Source organism: Suricata suricatta, chromosome 1 (genome assembly GCF_006229205.1).
Source record: "Suricata suricatta isolate VVHF042 chromosome 1, meerkat_22Aug2017_6uvM2_HiC, whole genome shotgun sequence".
Classification (NCBI taxonomy): domain Eukaryota; kingdom Metazoa; phylum Chordata; class Mammalia; order Carnivora; family Herpestidae; genus Suricata; species Suricata suricatta.
Window position 1 is genome coordinate 116,311,755 of NC_043700.1, and position 25,080 is coordinate 116,336,834.

At 33.9% G+C, this 25,080-nt stretch overlaps 1 protein-coding gene and 1 long non-coding RNA gene across 11 annotated transcripts in view; one reads left to right on the top strand and one right to left on the bottom strand.

Annotated features, from left to right (window-relative positions):
• The window catches only part of RAP1GDS1 (Rap1 GTPase-GDP dissociation stimulator 1), a 170,994-nt gene that overhangs the window by 84,380 nt on the left and 61,534 nt on the right, over positions 1-25,080 (bottom strand). For 8 of the 9 annotated variants that reach the window (XM_029942955.1, XM_029942979.1, XM_029942971.1 and 5 more), the window contains one exon: positions 16,438-16,563. The exons of the other annotated variant lie outside the window; for it this stretch is intronic. In XM_029942955.1, the coding sequence (XP_029798815.1) occupies positions 16,438-16,563 (126 nt within the window). The remainder of the gene's footprint in view (positions 1-16,437; positions 16,564-25,080) is intronic. 9 annotated transcript variants of the gene reach the window in all.
• LOC115294950 overlaps positions 1-25,080 on the top strand; it is an 84,318-nt gene that overhangs the window by 14,028 nt on the left and 45,210 nt on the right. The window lies entirely within an intron of this gene.

The window sequence follows — 25,080 nt, forward strand, 5'->3', positions numbered from 1 at the left end:
GAGCTTTCCCCCTAAGGTCAGGAACGTGATAAAGATATCCACTCTAACCAGTATTATTTAACAAAGTGTTGGAAATCGCAGCCTTATCAATCATACAACACAAAGGAAAAAAGGAATCCAAATTGGCAAGGAGGGAGTCAAACTTTCACTCTCACAGATGATATACTATATGTGGAAAACCTAAAAGAGCCCACCAAAAAACTGCTAGAACTGATCTATGAATTTAGCAAAGTCGCAGGATATAAAATAAATTCACCAAAATCGGTTGCATTTCTGTACACCAATAATGATGCAGCAGAAAATAAAGAACTCGATTCTGTTTACAACTGCACCAAAAACCATAAAATACCTAGGAATAAACCTAACCAAAGAGGTGAAAAATCTATATACTGAAAACTACAGAAAGCTTATGAAAGAAATTGAGGAAGACACAAAGAGAGGAAAAGTATTCCATGCTCATGGATTTGAAGAATATTGTTAAAATGTTGATACTACCCAAAGCAATTTACATATTCAAGGCAATCCCTATCAAAATAACACCAGCATTCTTGAACAAAGAATCCTAAAATTTCTATGGAACCAAAAAGGATCCTAAATAGGTAAAGCAACCCTGAAAAAGCAAACCAAAGCTGGAGCCATCACAATTCTAGACTTCAAGCTAAATTACAAAGCTGTATGACAGTATGGTACTGGCACAAAACTAGACACACAGATCAATGGAATAGAATACAGAACCCAGAAATGTACCCACAAATGTATGTCCAGCTAATAATCAGGAAAGAATATCCACTTCAGCAAATGGTGCTGGGAAAACTGGACAGCAACATGCAGAAGAATGAATCTTACACCTTATACAAAAATAAACTCAAAATGGATGAAAGACCTAAATGTATGACAGGAAACCATCAAAAATCCCAGAGGAGGAAACAGGCAACAACCTCTTTGCCCTCGGCCACAGCAACTTCTCACTTGACATGTCTCCTGAGGCAAGAGAAACAAAAGCAAAATTGAACTACTGGGACCGCATCAAGATAAAAAGCTTCTGCACTGTGAAGGAAACAATCAGCAAAACTAAGGCAACTGATGGAATGAGAGAAGTATTTGCAAATGACATATCAGATAAAGGGTTAGTATCTAAAATCTATAAAGAACTTATCAAACTCAACACACACACACACAATAATAATCCAGTGAGGAAATGGGTAAAAGACATGAATAGACACTTCTCCAAAGAAGACATCCAGATAGCCAAAAAAACACATGAAAATATGCTCAACATCACTCATCATCAGGGAAATACAAATCAAAGCCACAATGAGATACCACCTCACACCTGCCAGAATGGCTAAAATGAACAACGTGGGCAACAACAGATGTTGGTGAGGATGTGGAGAAAGAGGAACCCTTTTGCACTGCTGGTGGGGATGCAAACTGGTGCAGCCACTCTGGAAAACAGTATGGAGATTCTTCAAAAAATTAAAAATAGAACTACCCTACAACCCAGCAACTGCACTACTCAATATTTAGCTAAAGGATACAGGAGTGCTGTTTTGAAGGGGCACATGCACCCTAATGTTTAGAGCAGCACTGTCAACAATAGCCAAAGTGTGGAAAGAACCCAAAATCCATCGACTGATGAGTGGATAACAAAGATGTGGTGTGTGTGTGTGTGTGTGTGTGTGTGTGTGTGTGTATAATGGAGTATTACTCACCAATCTAAAAATGAACTCCTGCTATTTGCAACAACATGGATAGAACTAGAGTATATATGCCAAATTAAATAAGTCAGTTGGAGAAAGACAAATCTCATATGATTTCACTCATATGAGCACTTAAGATACAAAACAGACGAACATACAGGAAGGGAAGCAAAAATCATATGAAAACAGAGATGAAAAGAAATCATAAGACACTCTTAAATATAGAGAACAAACTGAGGGTTGCTGGTGGGAGTGATGGGGGGGTGCCCTACATGGGGAAGGGGCATTAAGGAGGACACTTGCTAGAATAAGCACTGGGTGTTATACATAAGTGATGAATCACTAAATTCTATTGCTGAAATCATTATTACACTATATGTTAACTAAGATTTAAATTAAAATCAATAAAACCTCAATTTATTTCATTAAAGCACAGTATCAAAAAAATTTGTTAGTGAGCTACTAAAAAGAAAAGCGCACTTTACAATGACAATAAATTAGACAAATTTGAAAGGTGTATGAATCAGTAAAAGTCGATCAGAACTGAATTTTAAAACATTTTTAAAAATACGTAAGATGTGTATAAATTCCTTTCTATCTTTATTCCAGAAACAGAAGAATTTAAAGACAACTATTAAAGATAGTATAATTTTATCATCTATTTACTTTGTATACAGAAGAGATAGGACAAAGCAATAGATATCTGTGTGAAAACTTGAAGGGTATAACTATGTTTGTCTAACTGGTTTGAGAATAATAAAACTCTCAGATTGTTATATGACTTTCCTTAGTTTTACCAAGAATCCTAATAAAATCAGAATGTCTTTTATTTCCCAATGAATAAACAGGGAAGTCAGTATTTCATAGACTTCTCTACATTTGAAGAAAATGGTAAAAATAAAGGATCAAATATGATAACAAAGCATGTTTATGCACTTATATACCTTTTACATAACGTTTTCAAATATGGAAAAATGTAAAGAGCTTTTCCCTCCTCACTTGGTTCTGCTCCATCTCTTTCAATTAGGTAAAGTTTATTTTTGTGATTTGTAACAGATTAAACAAATGTTGATTTAGGGTTAGCTTTTAGCAAAATTCTTACAATATCTTCCTATAGCTGCAATTTTCCCCCTATATCTGCAATTCTAAGCACTAAACCATTAATACTGAAGCATAAATATATTTAACAAAGTATGTACTTTATGAAAGTGATAACTTCCTCAAATATAGTACTTACAGAGACAGTGAACCAGAGAAATGGATTTTAGTTTAATGCTATCCTGAAAAATTACTTGAACTCTCAGGCCTCAGTTTCCTTATCTGTAAAATTTGGAAGAGGTGGAATAGATGGCTCATTCTAAGTCTCTTCTACTTAAATTATTAGTTAAAAAATGATGAATTCCAGCTTTACTCCCTTACGCTTTCTAATTTGTTCCCTGAATCTACACTACCTATCCAAGTATAATCTGAACATTATGCTAAATGCAAAAAATTATTTAAACTTTTTGGGTGTTTATTCCCAAAGTATATATGAATATAAAGATATAGAAATTGCCCACCTATCATTTCCTCTTGCATATCTCTATTAAAATCTCAGACTTATTACTGCCCCAAGAAAAACAAGCAGCAGTAAGAGCAAACATCAGAAAAATATAAGAAAACAATCTTTGTTCTTTCCTGTATCAGAGGACTGCCTAGTTGCTCCAGCCCCAAATCTAGAAATTACTCAATTTTCTCTTATTCTCACAATCCTGATCCATCCACCACTGCAAATACTTCTCAAATTCTTCTGCTGCCCGCCCATCATCCTCACCACCATAATCCTAAGCCAGGCTCCCAATATCTCTTGCCTGGACTACTACAACTACTAAAGTCTTATACTTGGGTCGCTGCTGGCCATCTTAACTTCCATTCTTCTCAACCCACTTTCCAGTCAGCTCCAAGAGTGGGGTTTTTAAAACCTGAATCAGATCCCCTCTGATAAATTCTTATTACTCTAGAATAATCCACAAGGTTCTCTATGATCTACGTCTTATTTCTTCCACGTTTTTAAACAATACTCCTGCAGTACACTGCAGCTCCTTTATCTTTATCTCTTTTCTGTTCTTTAAACACATTAAGTTCTTTCCTCCCTTGGAGCTTTGAAATTTCTGTACTTCTAAAGAAATATCCTTCCCCTTCTCGATAAATAGTTCATTCTCATTTCTCAGACCTCAGCTCATATAACATGCTCAGAGACAACTTTCTTCACCTTCAGATATTCCCCATTACATCATCTTGCTTATTCCGTTGATATCAATGACCACAATCTGTAAATATCTTTTTCTTGTACTATTTACTTATTTCCTTCTGTGTAAGCCTCACAAGGATAGGAACTTCTTGCTCTTATTTTCTCCTATGATGTGCATCACTAGAATAGTGCCCTGAAAACAGTGGGCTCAATCAATAATTGTTGATTAAAGTACTTGCTGCAAACATATACATGAAAGAATACAAAGTCAGAATTTCCAGGGATTTACTCATCATCACTACTGGAATATAAACACTCAAACCACATGACCCATGTAGGTACTGAGACTTTCTGGAGGCAGGAACATAAATACATCTATATATGTCTTCAATGACATAGAGGCATGTTTCTAAATCTAATCTTACTTAGTAGAAATAATTTTTTCCTATGTCATATAGAAGACTGATTAAAAGAATGATTCAACCCTGGTTAAATCTGTGTTAGCTTATTCAAATACGTCTTAAGCATTTAAATAAAAAATGTGAATTTCTGGAATTCAAAATCCAACTTATTTATGAACCAGATGCAGGAAAATGAATGAAAGACTAGATTTAAAAGTAAAAGCTATAAATATTATATCAGTGAAATTACAAAAAGGAGTCATGAAGAAAAAACCACATGATTGTTAATCACATATCAAAAAAGATGCATAAAGGTTACAATTGTGTGGCACAGTATTATACTCAGGTTTAAATTTGTCTTTCTGTAGCAAAATTTCAAAATATTTATATATTTACATTTATAATGCAGGATCAGGAGGAAAGCATTAGTTCCACAGATGTAGCTTAAAATTAGGTCACAACATGGCTTCTGATCAGAGGACATAGCTTTGGGGTGCCTGATGATACTTGTGCTAATTTCTGCAGTCAACAGATTTCTCATATTAGTCAACACTGCTTGATAATCCTTTTTTCAAAAAGCCTTTAAATAATAGAGCATCCAAAAATCACCATACATTTGCTCAAGAAATCACTGAAATTACTCCCTTTATTTGTATATTTCTATACTAATATTCATTTTATTAGCAAAAGACTGAGTATCTGTAGATTATGAGTAAATTATATAATAATTTATTAAACTTAGTTATTCCCTAAAATTACCTTAAATTATTTCTTAACAGCCTTTGGGCTATAATATAAATAATTTACTATTCTACTTTATAAGTCTAAACTGCTCAAGATCAAAATTAAATTTCATTAAAATTATTTTACATATGAGGCTTTTGTATGAAACTATTTCATACTTAAAAGAAATGCATGTGTGCGTGTACATACATACAGTTACAACTTAAACTTTAACTTGAACTGATAACAGCACAGTTTTTGAAAAAGTACAAATATTTATTCCATCCAGCAAGAAGGTGAATTATTCACCTTCAAACAGTATTTATTTTTTATATTCCTTCCCAGCCAAGGGACAACTGATTAAAAACAAAGAAAGCTCTCTGTACTTCAGGTTAGTTGCAAAAAAGAAAAATAGAAAAATTAGAACATAAGGAGAGGAGCAGAGGAAAAGATGTATTAACAGGGTTCTCATAAGCAGACTGAAAATTTTATGTTTAATATATCTAAATACTGACTTCATCTTAGGTGAAATTAAGGTAATAAAGGTTAAGCGGGGGAGACATAAGCAAAACCAAACATATCTTATTTTTTAAGCACTTTATAAGTTAGACTTTCCCCACTTGTTATTCAGGAAAGAAAAATTCCAGAGACCATTCAGGCTTTGACTCAGAGACTAGGAGGGAGCATGGTATTCAAGGGACCAAAAAAACCAAAAAAGTAATTTGGCAACTATGTATGACTTCCTATTGAACTCAAGAAAAATCATCTAGTATTTTTGTCATATTCAACACTTTCTCAAATGCTGTCTCCATATCTATAAAATTGGTAACAACTACTGGAAAATGATTATTCCATGTCTTTTTAACAAAATGGATACATCCTTATAATACAGTATTTGGAAACTAATGAAGTATTGGAAAAAAGAAACTATGTAATGGGTTCTTTGCCCCACAATTTTTATGGAAGTAAAAAATTTTAAGATCTTTGATTTTCAAATACCACTTTAATAAACAAGAGGCATCTGAATGTGATAACAAGTATAAAAATGGAAAGATCACAATACCTCAACGTGTAAACTATCTGAAAGCTTATTTAAGTAACTACTGTTTAAGCCCAGTACATGTGTTACTTTGTAAAAATGAACCAAACTGGTAATAAACAATCAGATCTTAATTCATATTATAATTTCATTCTCTCTGCTTTGGTCAGCTGTTTTTTTTTTTTTAATTTTTTTAACATTTATTTATTTTGAGAGACAGATCATGAGCAGAGGAGGGGCAGAGAGAGAGGGACACACGGAATCGGAAGCAGCTCCAGGCTCTGAGCTGCCAGCACAGAGCCCTACCCGGGGCTCGAACCCACGAACCGTGAGATCATGACCTGAGCTAAAGTCAGATGCTCAACCAACTGAGCCACCCACCCAGGCACCCCTGTGGTCAGCTTTTACCACATCATACCTGGCTTATTGTAATGGCTTCCTCCTCTTTTTGCCTCACTTTTCTTCCCATTCTGATCCAAGTATATGCTTCTATGAAGCTGAATTATTAATTTCAAGTTATTTTCAGTGGGGTTTTTTCCTTTCCACACATCAAAGTACTAAGTAACTCCTTAGCCTACATACATTTTAAAAGCCACACATTAATACATGGATAAAAAAAAATCAGTATCTCTAACTACAGTAAACCTCCACTATCATTTGGTTATTTAAAAATTTCTATCTTCATGACAGTTGATAACATACCCCATGACCCCAGTTCTGAACTTACCCCCCACACCACAAGTTTCCTACTATTGCCTTGCCGCTGACTTTTACTGACAGATGGACTTGACTTCTACTTTACTGGGAACATGGGAAGCCATTCCAGAAACACTACTCTGATTGGACTCTTTTATACTTAACATTCTTTTATACTTTCATCTATCTTCTGACAGTTTTCTGTAATACCAGATTTACTTGGGTTCATAATTTCGTTTCTTCTTTTTTCATCCACAATCTTTATCAGTTATTCCAAGAGATTTACTCTGTCCTTGTCCACAGGTCATAGCCTAACAAATATGTTCCTGTCTCCACTACTCTGTATCTCTCTCACAGTGCTGCCTTTCCCTCAAACTACTCATCTCCTTTTTTCTCATTAAACTTCCAGAAAGTTAATACTTCCCCTTCATTTCCTCATTTCTTACCATAGCCCTTGAAATTTGACTTCTCTCTCCATAGACTCAACTTAAGGATGAAAATATGTATGCCTCTTTCTCCAATCATCATATTTTTTTTCTTGGCAGTACTTTACATTGTACACTACCCTATGGAATGGAATACCACTCTGTGGAATCCATGGCAAAAAAATAAATTTATTTTCCTTGAATCTTTCCGTGCTTCTTCACAAGTTCCTTCATTTCTTCTACATCCTAAATATGGCTGGTTTCCTTTAAACATTTCTTTTATTCTCATGGGTCAACAATACCTCATAAGTGCATGAATCCTAGAGCTCCTTCACCTGAACATGACAACAGCACCTGAGGTTCAACACACCTCCAAACACATTCACCTAGATGGCAGCTCACTATTTCTGTCTCTTGGTGTTATCCTGATTCAAATTCTGACCCATGGACTCCTTCCTCTTATCTGATACCTTTTTCAATTCTACACACACACACACACACACACACACACACACACACGCACACACATACACACACACACTCCCTTTTCCTTCCTGTTCTTTCATTTGTTCCTCAAGCTGAAAAAGAAAAAACAACTTTCTAAGTGGTTATTCTTCATCTAGTCCACTTCCCAACAGTTTTTAAGTAAGAATGTGTATCAGAATTATCAAGGGAGTTTTGCAGAATACGTATATAATAAACTGGATTCTAGCCTCAGGGATGCTGATGATTTACTGGTTCTAGAGTATAGCTAAAAAAAAAAAAAAAAAGTATTTTGAAAATATTCCCTGGGGCACCTGGGCTCAGTTGGTTAAGAGTCCGGCTTCCGGCTTTGGCTCTGGTCATGATCTCACAGTTCGTGGGTTCGAGCCCCACATTGGGCTCTGTGCTGACAGCTAGCTCAGAGCCTGGAGCCTGCTTTGGATTCTGTGTCTCCCTCTCTCTCTCTGACCCTCCCCTGCTCATGCTGTCTCTTTCTCTGTCTCTCAAAAATAAATAAAAAACATTTTAAAAAATGTTCCCTGTTTTCAGATGCACACTTCTTAAGAATGACTATCTTATAATGTACATTTCTTTCAAATTAACTTTGTCTATAGTATCAATTCAAACATTTCATTCCTTTGCTGAAATACTTTTCAACAGCTCCCCATTGCAAAAGCCCTTCCCTAATCTGGGATCCAGACACACTGCTCCTTTATTTTATCTATTAAAATGCTTTTCTGTGCTTCTGAAAAAAATGCTTTAAACCTTCTCTCTACAGGTCGGATTCCTAAACAGATTAAATGCTTTCTTTTTCACAGATATCAGAAGAGCTCAAACACAAATAAGCTAACCCTCCTAAACCTCTATTATGTAACCTCTTTTAGCATTTGTTACATAGTATCCATACACGCTTCATTACAATGAATACACTACAACTTCTTTAAACAGAGGAGACACACTTGGATGGAAACAGAAGTGATTATCAGCAAAATCATTTTCCCCTCACATTATTTGTGTTGGTTTTCTAGAATGAGGGTAAATTATAAACTACTTAAAGGCTGATCCCAGCTTACAAGAAATCTTACCTGAAGTAAAGGCTTCTGGCCAAACACAGAAATTCTCCTGAGACTAGGAGTGTTAATATCTAACTTACCATGTTGGCTGCATAAAAGGCAGAAGCTAGTAAGTTATTACTTGTTCATTACCTGTTCTAATCAAAATCCTGAGAGTATAAAGTCCCTCTCCCTAAGAAAGGGGAACCCTCTTACATTGTTGGTGGGAATGCAAACTGGTGCAGCCACTCTGGAAAACAGTGTGTGGAGGTTCCTCAAAAAATTAAAGAATGAATTACCCTATGACCCAGCAATAGCACTACTAGAATTTATCCAAAGGATACAGGAATGCTGATTCACAGGGGCACATGTACCCCAATGTTTATAGCAGTGCTAGCAACAATAGCTAAATTATGGAAAGAGCCCAAATGTCCATCAACTGATGAATGGATAAAGAAGATGTGGTGTATTATATATATATATATAAATATAAATATGTGGTGTATTTATATAAATATAAATATAAATATAAAACTCAGCAACGAGAAAGAATGAAATCTTGCCATTTGCAATGATGTGGATGGAACTGAAGGGTATTATGCTAAGTGAAATAAGTCAGTCAGAGAAAGACATACGTTTTCACTCATAAGCAGAAGTTGAGAAACTTCACAGAAGACCATGGGGAAAGGGAAGGAAAAAAAATATACAGTTACAGGGAGGAAGGCACACCATAAGAGACTTTTAAACAGAGAACTGAGAGTGGAAGGGAGTTGAGGGGTCCTAGGGGAGAACAGGTGATGGGCATTGAGGAGGGCACTTGTTAGGGATGTTTTATGTAAGTGATGAATCACGAGAATCAACTCCTGAAGCCAAGAGCACACTATATATACTGTCTGCTAGCTAACTTGAAAATAAATTTAAAAATTCATTTTCCCTAAATCTTATTTTGGGACTGTCAATTTTTTGTTGATTTTTTTCCCCTGAAAATCAAATTCGAAAATCTAAAAAAACAAAACAAAAAAACAAAACAGGCAACTTGAGCAGGTACAATCCTCCATATTAAATGCACAAACCCAGAAAAAACAAAACAAACAAAAAACCCCAACAATTACTGCTGTGGTTACACTTTAAAATTTTATGTGTGTGTATACATACATACGTGTGTATTTATATATATTATTTCTCCCACACTTCAAGTAGGGTCGAAAGAAAGGTCATTTCACATAGAAGAGAGAACATGTATGCCTCTCAGATATGTGGAGTTTTTTAAACTTTTAACTTTGAATTAATTAGAGGCTCAAGGAAACTGAAAAAAAGGGTACAGAAAGGTCCCATGTACTGTCCAGCCAGCTCACTCCAAGGGTCACATTTACACAAATCTAATACAATACCCCAACCAGGAAACGGACACTGACACACCCACAGACCTTATTCAGATTTCATCAGGTTTCACAGGCACCTGTGTATGTGGGTGGGCTTGTATAGTTCCAAGCAATTTTATCACACATATAGATTCATACAGCCACCTCAACATGCAGTATTTTTAAATATTCATTTTCATGCAAATCAGATTTTTATCAAATTGATAACAGGCTTAAAAATAAAAGATAAGCATATTTTTTGGTCTCAGAAAACAGAACTTGGATACATTATACAACATTGAAATTGAGCAGGTACAATGAATACAAACAAAGCAGAACCATATTTTGGCTGAAAATAAACTAGAAAACATAGTCAAGTCAAACTTAAAATTTTTAAATTGTGTGCTTTCAGTTTACTAAAAAACAACATATCTGGCCTATGTTGTCCAATTAAAACTTAAAGTATTCAGTATTATTTCCTGGATTCTCTTGAAGATTTGGTATTAGAAACATGTGGAAAATATCTGGGCAATTTTTATACAGCCATTATTGAAGATGCGGTCTCCAATGCCAGCCAATCTCCTCTGCATATTTTAAGAGAGATGTGTACAGAATCATCTAGGGAGCTGATATCCTGATGAGAAATCTCTTCTAGCATTTATCTCAACAATTTTTGTTTGATTAAAGAACTAGACTATTTCTCCTTAGCATAAAATAAAAATAACTTAGCAGAGTTAGCATAATAATTTTTTTTTTCACCCTGACTGCCAAGAAGCTCAAATAAGTAGCACCTATTAGGGTAAGTATATTATCCCTGATTCTTAAATTATTTATCTTTGCCTCTCTTTATATGGCTTCTGGCCCTTATATCTTTATTTTAAATATCTTGTGTATGTATGTATTACACTTTGTCACAGCACACGTTTAGAAATAATAATGTATGGACTAATGTTTGTGTCCCTCCAAAATTCATATGTTAATACCCTAACACCTGAAGTGATAGTAGTAGGAAAGAATTAGTTATAAAGGTAGAACCCTCATTATGCGATTTGTGCCTTTATGAGAGACAGGAGAGCTTGAGTCCTCTCTTTCTTCTCTCTCTGCCATGTGAGCATACAGTGAGAAGAAAGCGGTGGGCAAACCAGGAAGAGTGCCCTCACCAGAGGATACTAAATCTACTAGCTTCTTGATCTTGGTTGGATTCCTCAGCTTCCAGAACCATGAGACACAAATATTTGTTGTTTAAGCCACCCAATCTATGGTATTTTGTTAGTGGCCCAAACTACAACAAAGGATCATACATATATGCTAGATATTTCCTTTGTACAGCAGTTCACAATTTATAACACACATCTATATGTAAATCTAATTTAATTCACAAAAGTCTACTTTACCAATAAGGAAATTAAAATTCAGAAAGACTAAATGACAACTTAGTAAATGGCAGAACTGGAAATCCTATTATCTGCAATATCTGCCTTCCAGGGGGCACAGTAAAATCTCATTTATTTACGATTACTTTTATTTCAAAATGAGCTATATTTTATGTAAGTTCTAAATTTCTAAAAATGGCTCCAATTTACTACTCTTACCATCTACTTATTTTTATTCTGACCAAACCCCACATATTTAGTGTGTATTTTAACTGTCAACAAGTTGTGTTTCTTTGTGCATTTTATTTTCTCTATCATATTAGATAGAGATGTCTTTAATAGCATGAAATTTTTTGAGTTTATCATTATTGTCACAAAACATTATTTTTTCCAATATATTCAGCATATCTTTGTAATAAAGTATTTTCATGTGATAAGTCATAGTTACTGTCTCTAAAAATTGCAGTTGAATAATTTTTTATTCTTATATACACACTACACTTTGACAATAAGCCCATTCTTATGTAACAGATTAGCTGATAAAATTCTAAAATTATTACTTATTGAAGGATAATTCTTTTTTACTCTAAAACTGACTACTGAAAAAAAGGTAGGGTAAATATATGAACCTGTAAAACTCTCTAATACATGATTAAATATTTAACCTAACTTATAACATTGAAATAAACATTTATTTTAAATGCCAGACATAAATAGTTCCCTGTTGAATATAACTGCTGCAAATACACTCTGGTCACTCAGGCAATTGCAAAGCATGTCCGTATTATAACACATACGCATCTAACCAACTTACATTACAAAATACTATAGAATTATTGCTAATTATATTTTAGCATTTGCAACCAGAATGATGAACTCTTCTGTAGCACAGTTATAATCACTAATATATAAATAGATCCATGAATGTATTCGGTATCCTTTCTATTTATACTTGAAGTCAATGAAATAAACAACATTTATTTCACTTCATAAATACTAGCTTTGGCAAGCCTGATCATCTCATTTTGAATATTTAATATTTCAGTGAGTGCAAATCAAATTTTCTTCATATCATGTAAGATGGCATATTACATAAGCTTCTTAAGTGTGTACCTGTCCAATAATAGTATCAATTATATAAGCATTATTTTTCTGCAAAGATGCACATTTAATTTTAATATGTATTAATTTGAATTGTATATAATGCTTTCTCTCGTATATAAAAAGGCACAAATATTTGTCTAATCATTTTCTTCTAGCTTCTACTAAATAACCTTGAACAACTGTATCTAATATCAATTATTTCCTGACCTCAAGCAGTAACATCTGCAAACAGAGAAAACTCAGTCTCCAATCACCAATTTAACCTTACAAATTATAAATACAGTGTGGAAATTTAAAAAGAAGCTCTTTAATACCATAAGGCCATTTAACTATATCAGCAATTTAAAATGTGCACAGCTATATAAACAAAACTAGTCACTGGAAGAAGGGAATACTACAGAGATGGCCAAATAAGGAGAAAAAAAGAACTCATTCTCCTTTGAGAGAAATGTATAATGAAACAGGACAAAGGCATGCAATTCTGAAATTTAATGCTACTTCTCTTTATTTAAAAATCACATTACCCAACATATCCCATCAAAACTTTGCTGATTCCTTTCTAAATTGAAATACAAATTTTCCTTGATCTTTGATTTAAAGAATGTCCAACATCTCATAAAAAGTGTTATTTGGCAAAGTTCAAGGCAAAAGAGCTTTAAAATGTTGCTTATATCAGAAGTCTGGATACTTCAAAAGAGAAATCCATAACTGAAGTATCTTTGGAAGCTCTTTGGAAGATCCAAAAAAAGACCAGGCATCTTAAATGAAAAAATGTTCTTATCCAGCGATTCTTTCATCTCTATATGCAAGAGAGAGACTGGGATTCAAAAAGTTCATCAGCAACAAAGCCACACTCCGTCCTATTTAGCAGTTATATCAGCCTTCTACCTGACGTTATGTAAGAGTTTCCTTCCATTCAGAAGAATTCCTAAAATGTCAATGCCAGCAAAACTGAAATCTGACCTACTTTTTTCAAAAGATTTCCATGGATTTTATGGCAAGTGTAATTCCTTTTACAGTTAGGGGCTCTCCTTTCAAATAAACTGTGTTAACTAAAAGAGGCTAGCAACTACTTTACCTTTTAAGAGTTAAAATAAAAATCCAGAAAATATACACAAATTTTCTCAAATTTTTATCTCTTATAGTGAATTCCTTCTGGGGCTTTTTGCATATATTGGCTTTAATATCTCTTGTAAGCCTAGTATCATTCTAAATGAGCCCACATTAAAAAATTATCCACTTAGCGCCTGGGTGGCCCAGTCACAATCTCATGCTGGGCTCTGTCCTGACAGCTCAGAGCCTGGAGCCTGCTTTGGATTCTGTGTCTCTTTCTCTCTCTAATCCTCTCCCATTGTGTTCCTTTTGTTTCTCAAAAATAAACATTTAAAAAAATTTTTTAAATAAAAAAATAAGCCACTTGGAGTGCATTTATAGAATGTAAATAAACTGCTTAGTCTGACACGTAAGTTTGCTAAAACACCAATGTGAATTTTATAATGTGTTATTTACAAGAAAAAGATTCCTTGTATTTAAAAGGCTGTCATGTATAGTTTTCTATTTTCCTTTTAAGAATGAAGCATTACATTCCTGAGAGGGAAGAAGGCTAATTAATTAAAAATGTTATTCAATATTTAAAAAAAAAAAAATCTAATTCCTGGGTTCTTTCAAACTCCCAATTGTCATAAAATATAATGAGAAATGCATTTCAAATACATTCACAAATCAACCACATTGCATCATATTTACAGATATAAAGTATCATTTTTGTAATTCAAATAAAAGTGCCGTACTTTTCTTACAATTATTCTGACAAAATCACTGAGAAGTTCACAGAGATTTAATTTCAAATCAAAGGATAAGAAAGCATACAGGCTTATGGAAATTATATGCATAAGATAGCATGGCACAACGAATACATTTCATCAGATAATTTACAGTAATAAATCATTCCTTATATCTATACAACTTTAAAACTACTAACTTCATTTTCCTTAAACAAGGATTACAAGTATTAAAAATAGCCTATATTTGCCATGCTTAATTTTCCATTTAAGTATAATTTACATTGAATTAAATGAAAATGAAGTGGTTATAAATATTTATAAGTAAATGAAACAAAAAGAATTAACCTTATAGCCTAAAGCACAACCATAGACTTTATACTGTATGCCTCATAAGAACAGAGCAAATGGACTTTAGTTTCATCAGAATAATAATCTTATTAACTACACATATACTACCCTAACTTCATGGTTCTTTAGAATACCCAGGAAATAAAATTACTCTGTGCCCATAAAAATCACAGCAATATGAGACAAGAGATCACTGTAAGTGCTTCTTCTATTGTGCCAAAACTAAGGGAAACTCCAGGACAAAAGTACACAAAATAGAGAATTCCTACGTTTAAATAATGTATAATTTAAGAATAACTAAACAGAACAAGGATTAAAGAATACTTTTGGTTACTTAAATTCTAGTATATACACAGAAAGATAAGAATAAAGATAGTAGTGATTGACTATTACTCTGCAGAGATCTTTTTAACTTATATTGTTAACATTAATGATATAAAATATATCTTAAATGGTTCACTCAATATTGAAAGCTAATACTATAATCTATGATGTTTAATAAAAATCCTAAATATAAAAAGGCAAAGTCACAAGTATAAAGCACTAAAATTTTATAGATAAAGCTAATATCCTCTGATAAAAGGCACTGGAATGAAGGAACAGATAGATAAATTTATAATCAGTATTGGGGACTGGAAACTGTAAGCTAAAATTCATATTAAGACATCCCCATCCTTATACATAATATATTATGTTTCAGAAAAGGTAAGGAAAGGAGAATAAATTAGGCTAGCCTTACCACCAATGCTACAAAAAAATTATAACTGAAAGTTGCAGTTTCAGTCGTTTTTTCTACTTCTTTCTTTCATCATAAACAAATATGCTTATGACCTCATTTTCTATCTGGCTTACATGCCCAAATCACTTTTTGAAGCACTGCCTATTATGAAAAGGCTATGTCTTTTGTGCATGAAATCACTGGGGAAAATAAGCAGTAAAAGTTATCCTAGTTATATAAATAGAACTAAATTCCTAGGAGACTTTAAAGGTAAATGTTAAAATACGTGTGTCTGGCTCAGAAAATATAAATCTAAGGAAAATCCAGGATCAAGCAAACTTAACTGAATATACTCAAGATTCTTCTGTACTTTGTTTACATTTATGTGGAGAGGAGAAGTAGAAAATATAAAATTGTTGCAATATATCCAAACCCAAGTTCTTGCTTTCTCTTTACCTGGTACAGTAGCATATTACAGAAAGTGGTGAGGATGACAATGACATTATGACAAATAGGAATGGAGTCAATGCAGATGCAGTAGGCCAATCTAGCTTTTGAGAAGAGAATGGTTTTCATTAATGGTTTTATTGAATTACAAGTAATTGAAAAATTTATTTGGACAGACTTAAATACTTTTAAAAAACTGTCCATAAGCATTCTCATTCAGAGATATAACTGTAATAAAATCTAACTGAGAAAATAATCTACATTTTTTTCTAAATCTAAAAAGCCCCAATTTCTTAGAAATTGACTTCCTTTCCTCTAAAAGCATTACTTGTGACAGAAGAGGAAAAGAATTCACTTCCTTAACTTCTTAGTTAAGAATCCTACGGCTCAAATTTCCACTGGCTCTGCTAAGTAAGCAGAGCTAAATCATCTGGCTCATGTTAGTGTCTTAGCCTAAAAAAGACAGTGCTAAACACTAAGAGTAGAATTAGTCTGAAAACCATGATTCTTAAATGAAAGTTGTTAAGTGTATCATTGATATTTCAACACTTACGGCTATCGTAACATATGTTTCCTAGAGCCCTGCCCGTTTGAAGTAGCACTTCCTGGTCTTTGCTATTTAGCAGCTGCACCAGTGGTGAAATCAGTCCAGCATCCACACATGGAATACGCATAAATTCTGAAAATAAGAGACATATGTAATTAAAAAACTAAAAATTCACAATTTACATAAATCTCATCCCTTAATAAATACCTACTCTTAAAATGTTTAAGATGGCTTACTACTTGAAGAGTACATTCTGTTCAAAAGTACCATTATAACCCTACTAAATACTTCGCGGAACAAGTTACAAAGTGGGTGGGCCCTTATTTTTATTGACAGTCTCTGCCATTAGCCAAAAAGACTTTTAATTAACTTCCATTATACCTAATTGATCACTATCTTCTTATAATCACAAATGTGCTTGGGAAGCAATATGTGATGATACAAACATTGGCAATGTTCTTTCCATGAACCTGGAGATTAATGTACTACAGTTATAAACTAAGCTATCAAATTGTGTCAGTTTTCACCGTACGGTCTCTAAAAAGACAAAATATGATTTTTAAAGGTTCAAGTGTATCATTAAAAATAATAGGTCCTTTTCAATTGCTAAGACCTAGTGGAATCATCTATTCCTTATCTTCATTCCTACTCTTTATTTTTATGGATCATTAATATCTGCTAAACCCAAATGCGAAGTTTTCTTATACTTCCAACTCATTTATTAGTTCTATGGTAAACCATTCTCAAATTTATTATCTCCCAATGATACTACCACAGTCATGATGATTAGACATAAGCTTTTTTACAGTGTCTCATGACAGCCTACTATAAAATTGAAGAATGATGATATCTAATTAATAAAAAGTTCTTCAAATAATCAATATCTAGAACCATCATTCTGACATCATGATTTACTGTAAGGATGTACTACTCAATGAAGTTAGTCAACATACATCTAATTCCTCAACATATAATGCATCTTACTAAATAAAAAAAAATCACTATCTTTTCAGCATTACTTTCAAGGGGGTCCACTCCTTAGCTTGCTCCACTCCTTAGCTTGCTCCACAAATACCACCATAAACAATCTTTCTCTTTTTCTCTTTCCCTTCTTTTTCAAATTCCTAGAGCACACCACATAAGGTGTTGTGTGAGCTGTTAACCTCTGTCACAACTTCTTTTCCCACTAACATAGCTATAAGTCACAGAGTTATTCCTTTCTACTTAAACAAAGGATTGCATTCCTATTACATATCTTACTTACCACTGTATTTTTGAAACCTCTCTGTAATTTAAATTTCCAAGATTAGGAATTTACCCAAGAGATACAGGAGTGCTGATGCATAGGGGCACATGTACCCCAACGTTCACAGCAGCACTTTCAACAATAGCCAAATCATAAAAAGAGCCTAAATGTCCATTAACTGATGAATGGATAAAGAAGATGTAGTTTATATATACAATGGAATACAACTTGGCAATGAGAAAGAATGAAATCTGGACATTTGCAGCAATGTGGACGGAACTGGAGGGTATTATGCTAAATGAAATAAGTCAGTCAGAGAAAGACAGATACCATGTTTTCACTCATATATGAATCTTGAGAAACTTAACAGAAGACCATGGGGAAGGGAAAGGGGAACAAAAGTTACAGAGAGGGAGGGAGGTAAACTATAAGAGACTCTTAAATGATGAGAACAAACTAAGGGTTGGTGGGGGGTGGGGGGAGAGGGGAAAGTAAGTGATGGACATCAAGGAGGGCATTTGTTGGGATGAGCACTGGATGTTGTATGGAAACCAACTGGACAATAAATTATATTAAAAAATAAAACAAAGTAAAAAATAAAATGAGAAAAACAGAGTACTTCTTATTTCTAAAGCTAACTTTTAAATTTACTACTGTTTTTTTTTTTAACTCCCTATTGGGAGTTTTTACTGTTGGGAAAACAAACTATGCTAAATATGCTTCCAAGAATTCAGTGACCATCTTCTATGGGAGCTGATACATCAATCTACTTGTCTACCTCTGAAGTTAATGGTCACTTTAGGATCTTTATATATTTCAAATCTTAAAATCACATGTCGCCAATTCAAATTAACCAAATTAAAGACAGATCTTCATTATCTTTTCCACTTTTCCCTATAACTAGTTTCCAACAGTGAGATCATTTTAATAACTACTAAAATAAGAAATTTAGGAACAGTTTGATTTGCACTCTTAGGTCATAAATGCAATCTGTTGTTAGATTTTATTGTTTTGGTTTTTTTGTTCATTTGTCGTTGCTATTCTTCAGGCAATGGCAACATTGATAAGTTACTATTTTTCTTTCCTTTGATACTCTAATTGTCTATATAATACCAACATATCATTCAAAATTGTGATGGTACAATCAATAGCTTCAGTTATTCTTGAAATGATGGAGAAAGTAATTACAGGAATACTGCAGATTCAAATAAAACTTCTGAACTTTTTTTTATACAAAAGTATATGAAGAACACCTTAAAAACACTCACCATATTATAAATCAATTTGCCTTAATTTTTTTAAAAAGTACATTAGGGGCGCCTGGGTGGCTCAGTTGGTTAAATGTCCGGCTTTGGCTCAGGTCATGATCTCACGGTTTGTGGGTTCAAGCCCCACATCAGGCTCTGTGCTGACAGCTAGCTCAGAGCCTAGAGCCTGCTTCAGATTCTGTGTCTCCCTCTCTCTCCGACCCTCCCCTGCTTACGCTGTCTCTCTCTGTCTCTCAAAAATAAATAAAAGACATTAAAAAATTAAAAAAAAATAAAAAAGTACATTAAAAATAAAATAACTAGTAATATTCCTTAGCTTTCAATGTGAAGGCAACACTGCCAGTCCCTGAAAAAAGTATTTTCCCTTCTAAAACCTGCTTTTCGGCCAAATTGTTTTTTAACTGAGGAGTGCATCCCTCCTTAGCTAGTTTTAAAGACATGAAGTTACATACTTTAGATGGATATATGTAAAAATCTACCAAGACTTAATAGGGAATATGCTTAAGATATGGCTATGACAGTCATCCTTGTTCAAAGCGGTTCACACTATGCACATCCCTAGTTCACACTGCAGGCACCTATTACTTGATCATAGCTGGATGGACTCTGACTCAAGTCCAGACTACATACAAGCTAGTCTATCAGATATTCTCCTTCAAAAAATCTACTAAATGGGTCACCTGGGTGGCTCAGGCGGTAGAACACCCAACTCTAGATTTCAGGGTTGTGAGTTCAAGATGCTTATTGGGCATGGAGAAAAAACTTAAGGAAAAAAAATCTACTAAACAGGATAATAGTGATATAGTAAAAAAAAAGAAAAATCAGATATTCTCTTGACAATTTTAACTCCAGATAGAGAACTGAAAAGTTCCCGGGGAGTGAAGGAAGGAGCGGAGCTGAGAAGTGGAAAGCTGAAAGGAAGATAGATTCAGAATGACAGTGTACGGAAAAACCATACACTGGAAGCCATTATGCAATAGGAGGCAGAAACCATTAAGTATTTGCACACATATATGGATGTCTATGAAAGATAAAATCCATTTTGTTCTTTGTATAATGTGTGGACTTCAATGCAGAAAATCAACATATAACTTTAAGGAATAGGCATTGTTCTATCTCAATATCAACCCAAATTTATTGACAAAAGTTGATTTCTTCTTAAGAGTATGTTTTTCCTCTGATTGTAGCAAAACACTCAAATGCTTGATAAAATATCTCTATTTCTTTCTAAATCCAGTTTTCCTTCCTTTTATGCTTTTTCTTTCCCACACCTACTTGAATTACATATACAGTTAGCATTATCATGAAGTACAGTGCTGTGATAAAATCATAAAATAAACATTTCTTTTTATAAAACCTTCTTTTTATATATCTACTTATCAAATATTACATATTTGATAAATATACACATATACACATATATGTACATATGTGTATATATGTTATATATATGTGTGTGTGTATATATATATATATACTTTTACCACTTTCAGCTGCCAGAAGGAACCAAATCTATTTTATTAAAATTAAACCCTATAAGCCAAATAAAAACAGACTGCTACAGTCTGCCTTAATGTTTGTTTCACTAAATAGTAAGTATATTCAGAGTTTGAATTTGCTCTAATAACCTTACTATAATTATTAACTCTTAGTTTTTTATGGTTTTCTTTAGAAGAGCAAGGAAAACTATGAGGCATAAATATATAAAAAGCCATAACTTTTATATGTAGGTTGTTAAAGTCACATTTTTCATTTATACTTTGTATTGCCTTTTGTTAAAAAAAAAAAAAAGGTAATTGTTTCTAACTCTTACAAAATGACAGAGGTTAAACTTCTAACACTGCAGTATCAAGGAATAAAGCTGCCTGACAACCTGGTGTGTTTTTTTGGTGGGGGGTATTAATTTTATTCAACAACTTTTCTAAAGCATACATATATTTAAATTAAAATAAACATATATTTGTTATAAAGTAGAGGGCAAAATTAAAACAAATTTACAGGACAGAACAGGAGACTTCCATGTTTCTGGTGGTGCCCTCTCTAGTCCATCTTAGGTGTACACTTTTATTCTTTCATTGTTGGAAGCACTTAAGTGGAAAAGTTTGATAAAGACTTTTATACAGATGAGGGGGGAAGCATATGTTGATCCAAACTACTGGCTCCATATTAGTTTAGATTCTGATTTAGTTCTCAAGCTTTAGAGGCATGAGAATCACTGGGGGACTTGTTAAACCAGATGGGGAAGTTCCTGATTCAATAGGTCTGAGTGAGAGGGTCAAAGAATCTGCATCCTAATAAGCTCCTGGTGATTCTGATGCTGATGGTCCAAGGCAGGGAAGAAGGGTTTTGGAGGAAGTCAAGTGGCTGACCTTTTGTTTGCTTTCTACACATTTTATCTTCAGTTATCAGCTTAATCCTTTAGGGCATACACTGTTATTCCAGCATTCAAATCACTAGTACATTTTCCACTGCTATCATAAAAATCTCATTTACTTAAGAGAAGTAAAGAATAAAACAAGGTGAGCATAAATTCCAAAGACTGTCACATACTTTTTAAAAATTTTCTAAAGAGAGAGGATGAACATACATACATGTGGGGGGAGGGGCAGAGGGAGAGAGAAAATCTTAAAAACGCTCCAGGCTCAGCACAGAGCCCAATGTGAGGCTCAATTCAATGACCCTGGGATCATGACCTAAGCTGAAATCAAGATGCTCAACCAACCAAGGCACCAAGGTGCCCTACATAAGTATCTGAATCTCCACTTTACTACCTACTAGCTGTGTAAAGATAGGCAAGATATTTAGCCTGTTTTCTGAAGTGCATAAAATAATCCTATCTCATATGGGGTTGTTATTAAAATTTGAAATAACATAACTCCGAGTACAACATAGGTATATTAATGGCACCTACTCTTACAAAATTATATCTTGACAATACAATTCTGGAAAGGAGGAAACATTCATAGACACCTTCTATCTTGCTTATTCTTTCTTTGTCTCAAATCAGTCTTAAATGTACTGTATAGGGCAATATTTTACTTAGAGGCATCAAAATCCTTTACTGTGATTTCTGATCATGGCTATGATCCCACATTAAACTTGCCCATGAAACTTCTTGCTAATCCTCTTGAATTTCAACATTAGTATGCTAATTTTTGGATTTTGTATGCACAAATTTAAACATAACTATATTCGAAGATTAATCTAAATTTATGAAGTATATGCTAATATTTTTCCTCTGTAGTTAGATAAAATGCACAGCAGAGTGGAGATTAACAAATCACCTTCCAATCTCTTTTTAACTCTGGTTCATATAATCTCTTTCTCATCATCAAGTTTCTAAGAAGAAGAAATACATGCCCAATTAATGTACTCTGTGGGGTCATGTTGCATTTCTGAAGATATTATCTGTTTTTAAAAGAAGATTCTAATTTACTTTCTCAGCCAGTCACTTACAAAAACAATGTGGTGATTAAGCAAAAAATAACTATATAAATGTATCCCACTTATTTTAACCAGTAGAGGTTAGTGATATGACCTTAACAAGCCTCTGATTAAAAGTATAAATGCTAAAAATTCTATTATGAAAATTCTATGATGTCTTTAGAACATAGCTGTCATCTTCTAAAATATTACTAGAAGCAACCTATAGCGGCAGTTATCATGAAACTGTGACAAAATATTATCATGACTGATAAGATCACAGAGGAATGGCAATCCACTTCACAAAAATTTACTATCCAAAATTTCTGAATATATGCTATAATTAGTATGTAGACTCATTCTTAAGAGAAAAGGCTTCAGTTGGATGGAGATAGAGTGTATTATGCTAGGCAAAATAAGTTAGAAAAAGATAAGTACCATACAATTTCACACATATGTGAAATTTAAGAAACAAACAGATGAATATATGAAGGGGGAAAAACATGAGAGAGGGAAACAAACCATAAAAGACCCTTAAAGATAGAAAACAAACTGAGGGTTGATAGAGAGAGGTGGGTGTGGGATGGGCTAGATGTGTGATGGGTATTAAGGAGGGCACTTGTTAGGATGAGCACTGGCTGTTCTAAGTGATGACTCACTGATTCTACTCTGGAAGCCAATATGCACTGTACATTAAGTAACTAGAATTTAAATAAAGATTTGAAAAGAAAAAAAAGAAAAGACTTTAAGAAAATAACTGATTTTATAATTCTCATGAAGTTAAAAATAAACCTGTGATCTTAAAAATCAGGCTGTATTGGAGGTGGCTAGGTGGCTCAGTCGATCAAGCATCTGACTTCAGCTCAAGTCAACGATCTCACAGCTCGTGAGTTCAAGCCCCATGTCAGGTTCTGTGCTGACAGCTCAGAGCCTGGACCCTGCTTCAGATTCTGTGTCTCTGTCTCTCTGTGTCTCTTCACCTCTCGTATTCTGTCTCTTTCTAAAAAATAAACATTAAAAAAAATTTTTTTAAGTTAAAATAAGTCAAGCTGTATTGCATCTAAGAAGATTCATGTAGTGGTTGGTCTAGGTTAACAAAACAACATCTGGAAGGGTTCTATTCTCAAATTTCTTCTTCTGGAATTTTTTGTTGCCTCAAGGCAATCTATTCAGAGCAGTTAAAATATGTTTGAAGTACACGAAGTACTTTCAAACCAATAGGAATCTGAACATTTATGACCAGCTAATATACAAAGCACAGCATACTGATTATATACTTACAGTAGCTTAGACATGACGTACAAACAATAGGTGGCCACTTTGCAGCTAACAACCAAAAATTGACTTACCAATATAGAACCTCACTGGAATTTGAAAGACATTTTAAGAACTTCTAAACAAATGAAAAAATTTCATGGCAATTTCGTTTTGGTAACACACATGAACAAGTTGTCACTGGGCCAAAAGCAACACACCTACTAGTACTTTACGATGCCACTGGCCATACTGATTATGCAAATGAACCCAGAATTTTTATAACTCTTTAAAAGTATGTATATGCAAATTACTAAAATAAAAGGCCTAAAAATAATATCAAACTTTGAAAAGCGAGGCACACTAAAGACATTATATTAAGCAAAGCTGTATGCTTAAAAACAGCTTTAAGAAGTCAGTGTTTTAGGGCACCTGGGTGGCTCAGTCAGTTAAGTGTCTGACTTTGGCTCAGGTTATGACCTCATGGTTCGTGGGTTTGAGCCCCAGGTCAGGCTCTGTGCTTCAGCTTCTGTGTCTCCCTCTCTTGCTGCCCCTCCCTTGCTCACTAGCTCTCTCTCAGAAGTAAATAAACATTTAAAAAATTTTGAAGATTAAGTGTTTTTCTCAAACTGAATTAAAATTATGTGTAAATATTTCTGCTAAAATACAGTTCTTCCAAAGAATCTCTCACTAGATATAAACCACATTTAATAGGATGGTTTAGCTATTACATAATTTAAGTCTTGCAGTCATTGTTGTTTTTTTCATAATATTCTTACATGAAAACTTAAGAAATAAATGTGTCCTGGGGCATCTGAGTGGCTCAATTGATTGAGTGACCAGCTTCGGCTCAAGTCATGATCTCATGGTTCATGAGTTCCAGCCCCGCATTGGGCTCACTGCTGTCAGCACAGAGCCCACTTCAGATCCTCTGTTCTCCTTTCTCTCTGTCCCTCCCCCACTTACATTATAAAAAATAAACATTAAACAAAGGAAGGAAGGAAGGAAGGAAGAAATGTGTCCTACATAGATGAGTGCAGAAAACAGTATTCTAGCTGCACTGTTGCAGTTAAGAGCCAAGGGCCAATGTTAGCAGGATAGGCTAGACTATTTAATAAAAAAAAGAAAAAGGAAGTTTATCTGGGTATAATACACACCAAAATATATTACATTGAAAAAGGTAAGCTCTCCTATGACAATTAAGATGAATGACTCAATGGCAAGCTCAAGAATCCCATTACCAAAGTAATAAATGACACAGGTGCAGCAGGAAGTAACAGCATTCCCCTTAATTCTACCCTGAAGGAATGAAATAGTAAATGGGAAACAAATGAACAGAATGACAATAACTATAGTTATTTTAAATGATTATATGGGGGGGTAAGTCAAAGAAAAGAGAAATAGAAAGAAATGGACAATGTCTAATCTACAAAATTAAAACACAAATTAATAAAACAT